This window comes from Mauremys reevesii, linkage group 1 (assembly GCF_016161935.1).
Source record: "Mauremys reevesii isolate NIE-2019 linkage group 1, ASM1616193v1, whole genome shotgun sequence".
Lineage (NCBI taxonomy): Eukaryota > Metazoa > Chordata > Testudines > Geoemydidae > Mauremys > Mauremys reevesii.
Window position 1 is genome coordinate 211330072 of NC_052623.1, and position 13557 is coordinate 211343628.

Consider the following 13557-nt stretch of genomic DNA (forward strand, 5'->3'; position numbering starts at 1 on the left):
GGCTCAGCAGAGGGGTGTGGGGTCTCAGCAGGGAAGTCTGGCTACTGGGGGAGAGGGGCTTGGTGGGGTGGGGGTCTGCATGCAGCTAACTGGGGGTCAGTGGTATGGGAGTGTGGTTGTGGGGGCTCAGCTCATCAGGGTGAGGGTTTGAATGCAGGGAGCTCAGTGAGGGGTAGTCTGGGTGAAGGGGTGGGGAGCTGGAGGCAGGCGGTCTGGGGGCTCCAGATGCAGGCATTGAGGTTCAGTGAGGTAGGTTTTGGGTATGGAGGGCTAGGGGGGTTCTGGGTGTATGGGGTGAGGCTTGGTATGGGAGGTCCAGATGCACAGGGGTTGGGCAAATGAGGGAGCAGCTCCCCATACAGTGACCCCTCCCCTGCAGCTGAGGAGCTATGGGGACAGGAAGCAGGGAGGATGCTGAACTTCCTGCAGCTGAGGAAGGTTTATGGGGGTGGAGAATTGTTTGACAGCCCCAGCTACTCCTTGCATAGGAAGTCCCATCCCCTTCTGCCTCCAGCCCAGCCGGGACTAGCAGCTGATTCCTGCTCAGGGTAGGAGGCACTGGCTGGGGTGCTCTGCAGTGATTTGCCTCTCTGCTGGCTGCTCTGGGTTCCTGAAACGATGCACCTGCACAACTAGGGAAGTGGTGCATTACTGCTCTTGTGGCTTCCCTATCAGAAAGGGATTTTTCTGTAGGGAAACAAAGAAATCTGCAGGGGTCATGAATTCTGTGCACGTGCAGTGGTGCAAAATTCCCCCATCCATTGGCATGTGAGGACACTGAACTCTGCACAGTGACTGCCTTCTGCCTTACACTGTTATGAGGGGTTCTAGCAGTTAAGCAAACAATTCTCCTAAATCCCAGTTGCAGACAGTTTTCTGACCAAATATGGGGTGTTCAGTATCTCAGGCAGCATTATGGTGTCAGACAGAAAGAGAGACATCCCCAGGCAGTTGCAAGGGATATTACCAACTCTGAGACAAACACAGGGACATTTAGTCTGATCTGACTTTTGAGAGCACATGTGGCCCTCCTGAGGCCACTGGAGGTTTTGCCACTGACTTAAGTGGGGACAAGGTTTTGCCGCAGAAATCTTGCTGTTTGGACTTTAAGATCCAAGAGCTTTTTTAGACCTACTGTGAGCAGGGTTAGATGACCTGGTAGGTAAGAAACTAGGCCAACAGATTAGCAAGAGGATCATTCACCCCACCCTAATAGACAGGCTGGAACATTTGCAACGTTTGAACTGATTTGGAACAATTCAGCAATAATAGAGCTATCATGGATGTGCACGGATATGCAGCCCATCCACAACTGATCTCCACTGTGCATCAGCCTGGATGGATTTTCCAACAGTCTTAACTTGGTCATTTAACACCTATCTTTAATGAAGTTTAACAAAGTGCAAGGCCTAAGGGCCTGATGCAGCCCTATTGACTTAGTCAACAGTAAAGGTCTCCTGTACATTACAATGGATGTTTGATCAACACATACCAAATCCCATGTTTAGAGATTCTATTGTTTCTATGGAATTCCCCACCCCTGCAAAAATAATTACACAGGGGGGAAAAAAAAGAAAAAAAAGGGAACAAATTTCTCCATTCACTTAAGACTCAAACAGCTAAAGGATTTTGCTTGCACTTTGCACTCGGTCTCTTCACACAAAAAAGCCTGCCTAAGCATGGAAAACTTCAGCCCCAAAAAGATAAAACTTTAAGAAAAGTAAAAAGTCTGAAAACTGGGGCTTATCACACAAACTATTATTCGTTCTTAACCATAGAGGTTGCTATCCAAGCATGCTATAGTAACATAACAAAATAAAGAGCTATGCACATCCTCTTGATTATTGGATTTTATTTACAGTTTATCATTAAAATTAAAGATTGATACATTAAACTATCAAATAAACCTGTACAAGATCACAGCCCCTGGATTATATGTACTCACAGGACCCAAAACAATTTAACATAGCTGTGGTAGCACTTGGGTACAGTACTCCATGTAGTTCACCACTGTATCAGAGACCAAGGGCCTGTAGGTAAGAGTTACAACCTCAATTAAACATTTTAAAATGTACCATAAATGTCTTCCTAAAACAAAGAATTTTCAAGTCTGGTAGTCATAACTAACAGGTTAGCCATGCTCCAAGACCAGAGGCAGCTAATGCTCTCAGATTTTTTTGAACTGATCCCTCTGTAAAACACACTGCAGACCTAGTCGAGAAATGTCCATAGCTTTTAAATCCTAGAAACATCCAAAGCATGTATAGGGAGGGAAATGCCAGAACAGAGGATTCCCTATTAGGAGGGGAGATTTATAGTATTTTTAAAGTCTATTCCCCATATATAGCAAATCCTCTATTTTCACGTCATACCTGATGGGAGTAGCAATCGGTCCACCTAGAACAGAGGAAGGATGAGCAGAATTAAGAGCAGAGGTTCTTCTCATAAAATACTCTAATTCTTTCCATTTTAAGAAATTGGAACAGATCTATGGAACTTGCTGAGATGAAGAGCTTATACCTGTTTTATAATATAGTTCTATAATGAATAGTTGTCTTTGTATATTTTCAAACATGTCACATGCTAGCTTATAACACAAAGCGCCAGATTTTAGGACTTTGTCCTGACTAAGCAGCACTTAATTGCCTGGCCCACCTACGAGATGGAAAATAAGGTACTAGAAATGGAAAAGTCAGAGGGTGACAAGCAGATGAACTATGGAGCAATCCAGTTGCCCACCTGGATGCCCTAAAATATTAAGAAATTTCTCACATTGAGGAGGGAGCACCTAACTACCACAATGTGGATAAGAGGGCAGGTAAAGGAGAGAAACTAAACTAGAAAAGATCGATTTATATTAACTTAGTGAAAACAGAATGTACGTAATCTGATCAGGCCCTATATTGTAAGACAGTGGCAGCCTTTGGTCATTTAATCAATCAAAAGACCATATAGAATGGTGAGGGTGATAGCAGAATCTGGAAAAAGGAAGGTATTCTCTCCTTTAAACATTTCCCCCCGCATAAAGGAAAATCCTGCTCAGCCCCAGAGCTCAGAACAGGGCTGCACAGAAGAGCTGCTCATTGTGGCACAGAAGCAGTGAGACTGGGAGTTGTGATGTGAGGCTGGGTAATAGTTTAGATGTCAGAAGTCAGAACAGTAGCTGCCTCTGTGGTGTTGTGGACACCACTAACCCATCTGTCATGACTTTCAGACACGAGGATTCTCTTTGTACAAGATGGCGGCTTCCACAAACCAGTCACAACACATAAGGAACTGGTTGATTTCTGAGGTAAGTCCTTTACAGTGACTCCACAAATTGATTCACCACTGGTATTCCAAAAACTGTTCCATTACACACACACGCGCACAGCTCTTTTCAACTAGATTGTCCTATTTATTTCCTTATCTTGTGCTGACATGTATCTGAGATGGTGCATGAAAAAAAAACAAACAAAAAAACAGTTGGGTGTCTTCTCCAAAAGCCCCTTTCTTCAGCATATCTAATATGGGTCACTGCATTGCTGAGGTATAGAAATGGACTAAAATCAGCCTCAATTTAGCTCCTCTTCATCCAATAGGGACTGGAATGTCACATTCTATTCCCACCTTCTGTGTCCCACTCTCAAGGCTGTAATTTCAATTGCATTAGTCTGAAGCAGAGCATAAACATAATAAGCTGATGGATCTCTGTATATACTAGTGGCACTGACAAGTAGGCACTTTGAGAGTTAAAATTCACGTTTTGCGGAGAGGGACTGCAGAAATCTACAGGTGGTTCACAAAAAAAATATATATTAAAAATATAAAGTCTATGCGATTCAGCTTCAGTTACATGATATTCATTGATAGTGCAAACCAGCCTTCTTCTCTTTGCCTCTCCACCTGTGGACAGAAGTGGCGGGGAGAGGAACTGAAGTGAGATTTTTACAGTCCTTTCACTCCCACGAGTTTACCAGTTATTACCAGCTCCTGTAGATCCCCTAGCTTCCCACTATGTGAGGACTACTATAACTTCTCTTTCTGCTATCAGCACTATGACCAGTGGTGAGGTAGAGCCGGTTCATGGGAACCGGTTGTTAAATTTAGAAGCCCTTTTAGAACCGGTTGTCCTGCATGGGCTTCTAAATTTAACAACCGGTACGTTGAAGTGACCCAGGAGTGTAGCTGGGGGGAAGCAGGGGGAGTGGCCCCTCCCCCTGAGCACATTATCCAAAAGTAGCACTTTAGGCACTGACCCTGCCCCGCCCCCCCAGCTCCAGCCCACCTCCGCTCCGCATCGCTTCTCCCCCTCTCTCCCACTTCCCGCAAATCAGCTGTTTGTGCAGGAAGCCTGGGAGGGCGGAGAAGCAAGTGGAGGCTTCACGCTCAGGGAGACGGAAATGGAGCAGAGGTGAGCTGGGGTGGGGGGGCCACCCGTGCCGCAGCAGGTAACTTGGGGGGGGGGGGAGCCCACACGCAGGGGAACTGCTCCCCGCCCTAGCTCACCTCCCCTCCGCCTCCCTGGGCCTAAGCGCGAAGCCGCCACTTGCTTCTCAGCCCTCCCAGGCATCCCACACGAACAGCTGATTCGGGGCTGCGAGCTCTGCCTGATCCGGTGCTCCAGGCACTGCACGGCAGCAGCATGGCCTGGCTCCAGCCGAGCGGTGTGGTTGTATCGCTGCCAGCCATCTCCAGGCAGCGCGGTAAGGGGGCAGGGAGCAGGGGGGTTTGGATAGAGGGCAGGGGAGTTTGGGGGGGTGGATAGGGAGTCGGGGCAGTCAGAGGGTGGGGAACCGGGTGGTTAAGTGGGGGTAAGGATCCCAGGGGAGCAGTCAGGAAGGGGGGGGGGTTGGATGGGGCGGTGGGAGGGGGAGGCGATGGGCCATGACCCCCTTGTGGGGTGAGGAGGGAACCAGTTGTTAAGATTTTGGCAGCTCATCACTGACTATGACGCCTCCCAAGAATACAAATGCTGATCAGACAATGGTTCAGCAGATAGTGTTACTCTACAGAGTGTTCCTTCTCCTCCTGTTAAACAAGGAAACTTTGAAGGAAATCTCACCCTCAGCAGGATACTGGAAATCTAGATTCTGACCATTTTTCTTTGCGTTCAGAAAAAGATTTAACATTCGTAAAAGTGAAAGTGACTGACATCACAGACTATTGCCATGGACAGGCCAAGTAGATTCTGTGCAAGTTTGCCAGCCTCCCAAATCCCACCTATGGCTTTCCCAAATGTATCTCAATCTTTACTTGAAACCCTGTTTGCTTTTTCAGTCACTGGTTGTTTCTAGTCAGACTGTCAGAGGTACCATATTCTATGGTGGTTGGATAATGTGCACAAATGCCCACTCGGAGAATACAGTCCTAATATTACAGTAGAACCTCAGAGTTACGAACATGTCAGGAATGGAGGATGTTTGTAACTCTGAACAAGTTATAGTTCTTTCAAAAGTTTACAACTGAACATTGACTTAATACAGCAGAAGAAAAATGCTGCTTTTTTTTTTTTAAGTAGTTTACGTTTAACAGTGCTATACTGTATTTGCTTTTCTTTGTTTCGGCTGCTGCCTGATTGCGCACTTCTGGTTCCAAATGAGCTGTGTGGTTGACTGGTCAGTTCGTAACTGAGGTTCTACTGTACTTCATTTGTACCTTGTAGTGCTTTAATCCAAGTCTCTAGAGGCACGTGACTAGTTACATTAACATACTATCAGGGAGTCCCCTGCATGCTGCCCAGATTCTGATTTCTGTTATTAATCAGAGTAACTTTTTACTTCAGTTGATTTACTCTGGACTTATACAGGTATAAACAGAGCAGAATCTGGCCCACAGTATGTGTCTAGAATCCTCATTACATATGTAGAGCACAGCAGTGAAAGCCCATAGCTGAAGAGGATGCTAACATGCAGCCTTATTTAAGTCTTACCTTTGTTCTCTGATTGACAGGTGTTAATTTCATACTTCCCGAAGTGGTACTTAATGGAGAACAAGTCTTGCTAGAAGCACCCGTAGATCTGCAGGTGAGGTGGAAAAGAGAAGGAGGAAGTGAATACTAGTAAAAGACCAGCAGCCTCCAACAAACCACTTAAATCTTTGTCACAAGCAGTGCTGTTATGCCAACTGCAAGTATTGAAAAGTTACTGAAATGGAAACATCCTGCTTTGTTATAATGAGGGGGGAAAAATCTTCATCTCTACTCCAAACAACTAAATTCCAGGTTTTTTGTTTTTAAAGTATTACCCAATTTCATTGTCACAAGAGCTGCTGTCCATCAACTCAACATGTAAGTAGTAAATCCAACAGGAAGTGACTTCACTGCTCACTCTACACCACATTGCCTTGCTTGCCATATTAATTCCTGTAATTCCTACACTACAGAGCTAGGCTGTGAAAAATGTCATGCCCTATGCAATGTAGTAAGTCAAACTAAGCCCTGGTGTAGGCACTGCAAGGTCAATGGAAGAATTCTTCCATCAACCTAGCTACCACCTCTTGTAGAGGTGGATTTCCTACAGTGACAGAAGAACCCCTTCTGTTGCTGTAATAGGTAAAAGTTAAACTACGCCTGCCACAAAGGGTCAGCAGGGATCAGTCAATCTCCCAAGGGGGTTCCAATGCTTGCTAACAGGGTGAATTCAACAGAAGACACTTGCAACCCTGTTACAATCCATTTCCCATCTCTACAGATTAGACTGTGATGAAACCATAGAATGCCAATCATATCTGGGAGAATATGGTAATTTAACACAGTAGGAAAAAGTGTCTCACCATTTGTCAGTCACCCACTCAGACAGACACTCTAATTAGTTGGTTTTTACCTTCTTACACTGGTCCCACTGGCAGGAGAAGGAGTATCTCCTTTGGAGCTGTCTATAGTTTCTGCCACTGGAACAGACACCTCAATTGTCCTCTTTTCATTTTCTAGAGAGTAAAGGAGGATTGCTCAATTCTGGTGAAGGTGCAGTAACCCCTCCATGCATTTATTATTTAGTATCTCATTTCTGGCTGTTTTGTTTTTACTTCTCCATTTTCTTAAGTTACTATTTGTATTTATATTGCAATGGCACTGACAAGAGTCTAATCAGGGATCAGGATCACATTGTGCTAGGCACTGTACACCCCCTACACACACGCTTTGAGTTCTAGCCTTTATGCTTTTTCAGTGTTTTATTACCTAATAGCCTTTCTCCCTTCCTTAGTTCGCTTGCTATTTCACTCAGCTACTTCAAGAAAAGGATTAAATAGTCCTAATTCTGCTGGACAGTTAAAAAAAATAGCATGGTAGCTAATCCATGGACCTTGGACTAGTAGGGAAGAATAAATTCTGCACTGACTATTCTCTAGTGTGCCATACAGTTTAATCTTCTCAGAGGATCCTGCAGGTCCTCAGCAAGGAACTAGACCTGAGGGAAAAAAGACTCCTCAAAAGGCAGACAGCCCTGGGACTTGACTAAGAATAAGATGGCCAAATTACTGAGTGGGATTTTTAAGTCAGAAATCTGAAATAAAAATATTGGACTTTTCCTCAGAAAAGCTCTGCAGAAGGGAGGCCTCATTAAGCTGCTTGCCACTCTGGAAACAGAACGAGGGAAAGGCAGGCATTCCCTTGCTGCCCATGACTGACAAGTCTAGTTCTGCGCCCAAACTGTAAGCAGGCTAACAAACTCATTGTAATGGCTCTATGGACATTAGCATGATGAAGAGTGAATATAGCAGGCAGTGACACAACTGCAGCAATTAATTACATAGAAAAGTAACTTTAGGAAAACCTTAGCTGATGTATTTTGACCTGTCTTAATGAAATTTAGCAGCTATAAACAAGGAGAGCCTAGAACACATGACCAGACAGCTTTCAGTGGATTGTCAGCAAGTGCACTATTGCCCACACTGTTTGGGAATTGCTGATTTAGTTAACTGAAGATAGTTGGTACACAGGTAAATACCTTACTGTGTAGCAAAAAAATAAAAAAGGGGGGTGGGGGACGAGGGACTACATACCAGTCCAATTTATGTGGGGAGGTAAAACAGGCGATACTGGGGGAGAGATAGGGTTGACAGTGGCCAATTTTTGCTGGTCTATCAGCTGCAGCAGTTTACCACGGGCTTCTGCACTTTGGCGGTTCAGCTCTGCTATTCGTTCCTCCAAGCTCTTTGGTACTTCTGGCAAAGTCTAAACACAAATCATTACAAACAAAATAAATGTGGAAGTTGCAGTCTTAGAGGGCATGCAGTAGATTAAGTGTTTTCATATAAACTGACCCTTCAGGCTGAATTTGGTTTCAGTAACTTTAAAAAGTTAGAGCATCTTTCAGGTAAACCTTTGATTTTATGTGCCTTTTGCTCTAGCATCTTGTTGCTTGACAGATTAAATGCATCTTGTCATGAAGTTAAACTGCCCACAGCAGACAGCATAAAAGCTTTCTTCTCTATATCACTCCAATCAACCAACCAAAGTCAAGCAAATGTTTCACTAAAGAAGCATGTTTTAGATGTGCAGGGGAGAAAGTGTTCCAAGATGGTAAAACAAATCTCCTGTTTCATTAAACCAGGCTTACTTTCTCAGGGCCTATTTTCTACTGCTTTGTTTCTTGCAAAATTATATATATTTTACACGCACACCCCTGTGCAAACTGAGCGTAATGTGACCCATTCTATGCCCACTTTGCACAGCTGTAAACAACTAGACACTGTGTAAGACAATGGAGAATTAAGCCCTTAGGCTACAGCTACACTAGGAAAATTAGGACCCCTAGTTCACCAACTACGCAGCTCCACTGATGGTAGTACGAATCAAGGCTCTAGTGGAGGCAGGCTTCAGGTGTGTGTGTTGTCTATTCCTACTCAAAGCAGTGGCCTGTCTACACCACTACTGATGGAGCTGCACTGCTGGTTAATTCCAGGTCCCAATTTTCCTAGTGTAGACAAAGGCCTCTCTTTCCCAAAGACATGAAGGATAAGCCAGTCTTGCTTACATGGGACAAGAGAGTAAGCCTTTTTAAATCTGCCATGCATCCTTCACTCGCCAGCATCCAGACAGCATTGACTTCCACCTTCAAAAAGGCTGCTTACATTGTTATCATGGCCTCACATGAGGAACTGAATTTGCAATCCCCAGTGAAAGGGAAATTGGAAGATGAGGGAGTCAAGACAGGATGAGGTTAAGAAAAAAAAAAAGTTCTTCTACTCGCTCCCTTACAGTGACTGGCAAAAGTTGGGAATGAGACAGACCGACCCAAACCTGATACCAAAAATAAATAATCAAATCCATACTTTGTGGGGAAATGGAGATGGGGGATGAAGGGCAACCCAATCTTTACTTTCTCTTACATTCTTACCTGTCCCTGCATGGCCGATCCTGAACTAGTGTTCATATTTTGCTTTGTAACTGGCTGATGCAGGCCATCCCCTGCCTCTTGAGAACGATCTCTGAATTTGCTCAGCTGAGCTTTGATAACAGAGTTCTGTAGTGTTAGCTCAGCTATCTGTCCTAACAGATCATTGCTTTGACTGTGCTCCTCAGGTGCACTGGGCTTCTGCTCGTCCTCAGAGCCAACCATGGCCCATCTGTCCACTGGGGACAAGGTGCTTCTTCCTTGCTGCTCATCTGACAGTAAAGAACTCTCCAAGTCTTTGTGTGAAGGAGGAATTCGCCACCTCTGGGTGAGGAGTCGATTCTCTTCATTAGCGTTCTGAGTTCCCACAGAGGAAGATGAGCTCTTTTGCCAGTTTGGCTCTCTCACAGTGGTTTCCATAGATGGAGAGATGTGGGATGCAGGATATGTTTGAACTGTCTTCTTCAGTGCTATAGACCAAGAGTAAAGGAACAGTAAACAAGCTGTCTTCAACATGGGGAGTGACTGTGCAGCACTAACCTAATGGAGCTAAGTCAGAGAGAAGGGCTTGAACAGTAACACTCAACTGAGGATGGGGACATGGGTAGTTTTCTACTCAGGGTACACCATTGGCTCATGATGTTCCCCAAAAGAGGTCACTGCAAGTATTTTAACCATTGCAGTAGAACCGCAGAGTTACACAACACCAGAATTATGAACTGACTGGTAGAACCAGAAGTACGCAATCAGGCAGCAGCAGAGACTCCCTACCCTAACAAAAAAACCCCAAAAACCCCAAATACAGTACAGTACTGTGTTAAATGTAAGCTACTAAAAAAAAATAAAGGGAAAATTTAAAAAAGATTTGATAAGGTAAGGAAACTTTCTGTGCTTGTTTCATTTAAATTAAGATGGTTAAAAAGAAGCATTTCTCTTCTGCATAGTAAAATTTCAAAGCTGTATTAAGTCAATGTTCAGTTGTAAACTTTTGAAAGAACCACCATCATATTTTGTTCAGAATGATGAACAACCTCCATTCCCGAGATATTCATAACTCTGAGGTTCTACTGTACTTGGATTTAAAGCTAGCAGAGGGGAATGGGCTGAGGAGCCAGGAAGAGAGGAGCTGAACTTTTCAGTTTGCAATATCAGTTGGGAACTTTGAAATAAATATTTATTTTATGGCTGAGCAAGTCCTCCATTTTATAAAGATTGATCTCTAGTTATTCTCTGCTTTGTTACTGCCCAGAATCAATATCAGAGGAAAGGTGCACAATGCTGAAAAATAGCGCATGTCAGTTACCTGCTGCTAAGCCAGCATGGTTTGTCTTTCTCCAAATTACAGCATTTGAGTACAGAGTGACTTTTCCTCAGAATTTGGAAGTAAATCTATAGTTTAGGAGTTAACATTTTTAAAAACAGGTTCTTTAAGAAATTTAACATCTAATGACAGACCATTTATCACCCCTAACAACAACAACAACACAGTGCAAACTTTTCAGACTTCCCATATGGTTAAAAACTTACTGAAGCCTTGTACATAGGTTACATTTAAAAATTATTTTTGAGGATTAATGATAATTTTCTTTCCGCCATGCTTTGTAACTGAAAGCTTACTCATCAGCAAGGGCTGTGGAAATTGAGAGTCGGTCGTCAACAGAAAGACAAGCAAACAGGAGAGGGCAGAAACACAGGCTCCAGCTGCAGAAGCAAGAGATCTGGGTTCTGATGCCAGGTAGGTTCCTACGGTGCCAGGCATCGAGTTGCCCAAACTGTGAACTTGCATAGAAGGGCTGCCTCCAAAAAACAAGTGGGCAAGGCCAAATCCTGGTGGAAGTTCATTCAACAAAAGAATAAAATATTTGGGGGGAGGGATAGCTCAGTGGTTTGAGCATTGGCCTGCTAAACCCAGGGTTGTGAGGTCAATTCTTGAAGGGGCCATTTAGGGAACTGGGGTAAAAATCTGTCTGGGGATTAGTCCTGCTTTGAGCAGGGGGTTGGACTAGATGATCTCCTGAGGTCCCTTCCAACCCTGATATTCTCTATGATTCTCTGAAAGAGGGAGCACACTATATGTGAAGGATATGGATCTCATTCTGTCCAAAGAGGGAGGCTACCATCTCACCATTCTGAAGAGGGGAGAATTCCTGGATACTTTTCTGTCTAGGCGGAGATAACAATACAGCAGGCTGGAACATATGAGCTGGCAAACTGCTGCCCGCCACTACAGTGTCTGGGGGACTTGACCACTGGGGAAGTTTCACAGGCAGCTCCTCCTGTGAGAATACAAGTGTGTTTTCCCTTCTGAAAATATCGGTCCTGGGCACAGTGGAGTATAAAGCAGGTTTCTCTGAAAAGACAGACAAGGCAAGAATTGGGGGCATTAGAAACAAAATATTTTAGTACATGAGGACAGAGCCGGGCGGGGGTTCCGCCCCGGCGCCCCCGAAGCTGCCAAGTGGCGGCGCCCGCCTCGGCCCTCGCCACCACGCCCCCTCCCGCCCGCGCCCAGCGCGCCGCACGGCGCCGCGCGGGCGGGCGGGGCGGGGCCGGCCGGGGGCGGCGGCAGCAGCCGGAACGGAAACGGGAAGGGGCCTCGCCCGCCGACGCCCGCCGGCTGCCGGGCGCGGCCCAGCGCGCCCCCGCCCCCCCCTCCCCCCCCCCTCCTCCCGCCTCCTCCTCCCCTCCAGCGCCGCCAGCCGCAGCCAGCGTGTGGCGGGCCAGCGCCTGGGCCTCCCCGCTCAGAGCCGCGGGGGGGGGGGGGGGGGGGGGGAACGCCCGGCAGGAGGAGGAGGAGAGAGCTCAAGCCCAGCTCCCAGCCCCCCCCCTGATGACGGCTCTCGAGCGGGGCGGGGGGGGGGGCGCGAGACCGCGCTTGATGCGCTGCGGAGGAGGCTCCAGGAGAGGGGCGGAGAGCCCGCCTGTTCTCTCTGGGGGCCCTGTGGAGCCCGGGGGCCCCCCCCCTGCCCTCTCTGGGGGGGCCTGCACGCATTTAAAGGAATTTATTTTTCTGATCAAGACAGGTCCTGCATTCAGATGACTAAAAAATATGGGGGGAGGGGAAATTTACTTAACAGTATTTTACCTTTGATGAAGAGCTATACAATAAGCACACTTGGAAAGGATACAAAACTTATTTCTGTATTTCTGAAATGGCTTTCCATCTTCAAGATGGAAATGAACAAACTTCAGCAATCAGGACATCAGACTGTAGAGCACCCATGAGAGACTGTCAGTCAATCAGAATGCACACGAATATGTATTTGGCTCTTCATTGTAAGGCGGGCTGGTTGACAGAAATGTAGCTGTTACCACTCTATTTCCAGTCATTCTGTGCTGTATATCCTCCTTTTAAATCCACTCTCTGTAAGTAGTATGCACATAGCCATCTAAACCATGGCTGCCATTCTCATCTAACTGCTTGCCTATGATGGTTTGTGTGCATGTTGCCATCTGTTTTGGACATGCCAGGGAAGCACAAAATGAAAAACATGACTCCAGTATTATAGCTGGTTCTGAGATCATACTTAGTTGGAGCACACACACACACACACCCACCCCCCTTTAGCCCCCATTTGTGTGATCTTGTATCTGGCTTTCCCCTTAACAGCTTTCTTCAGGGCATCAATGCCTGAGAGGGAAAACTGTAGGAGGGATAAAGCAGGACATGGCTGATCACAGAACTGAATGGCTGCATAACAGCTCTCTTAACTGTAAAGAGCCAAAAGGGAACTGGTCTGTTAGAGGCATTGCATAGTTAGCAACATCTGCTACGAACTAGTGTCAGATTAAGGGGAGTCTACCGCTCAGAATCACTGTTCCTCAGTGACCTTAACAAGGAATGAGAAAATCCTCCTTTATATTTTCCCCATTTACAAGTATCCTTCCAGAGCTTCTGTCCCATGTGTGGAGCCCTGCATGGATACAAAATGTGTGTCTGCATCCGATCTGTGATCCGCAAACATGGTCCATGGCTATAAAGTGGATATCTGCACATTTGCAGGGTTCTACCCATGTGCCATTTGCCTCCTCAGCACCGGCTCCTCCATCGGACTCATATGACACAGTTGGCTTCCTTGATTATCAAATACCTGTTGAAGTAACTAATGGAGTTAGCCTCATCTACTACTGCATCAGAAATACCTGGCTCCAGTGTCTGAACCATCCAGAGAGGAGTCTGAAGGGAACAAACACTCTCCTTTGTCAGGAGGCACAGAAAGAAACATGCTTTGAAGCTTTG

The 13557-nt window shown here is 45.8% G+C and overlaps 1 protein-coding gene across 2 annotated transcripts in view; it reads right to left on the reverse strand.

Annotated features, from left to right (window-relative positions):
* Positions 1–1835: 1835 nt before the first annotated feature.
* Positions 1836–13557, reverse strand: part of SPICE1 (spindle and centriole associated protein 1) — a 31924-nt gene continuing 20202 nt past the window's right edge. For both annotated transcript variants that reach the window (XM_039520043.1, XM_039520044.1), the window contains exons 12-17: positions 11443–11667; positions 9321–9787; positions 7984–8155; positions 6804–6906; positions 5912–5999; positions 1836–3885 (exon numbers count right to left, since the gene is read on the reverse strand). In XM_039520043.1, coding sequence (XP_039375977.1) covers positions 3832–3885; positions 5912–5999; positions 6804–6906; positions 7984–8155; positions 9321–9787; positions 11443–11667 — 1109 coding nt within the window. In that variant the 3' untranslated portion in view covers positions 1836–3831. The remainder of the gene's footprint in view (positions 3886–5911; positions 6000–6803; positions 6907–7983; positions 8156–9320; positions 9788–11442; positions 11668–13557) is intronic.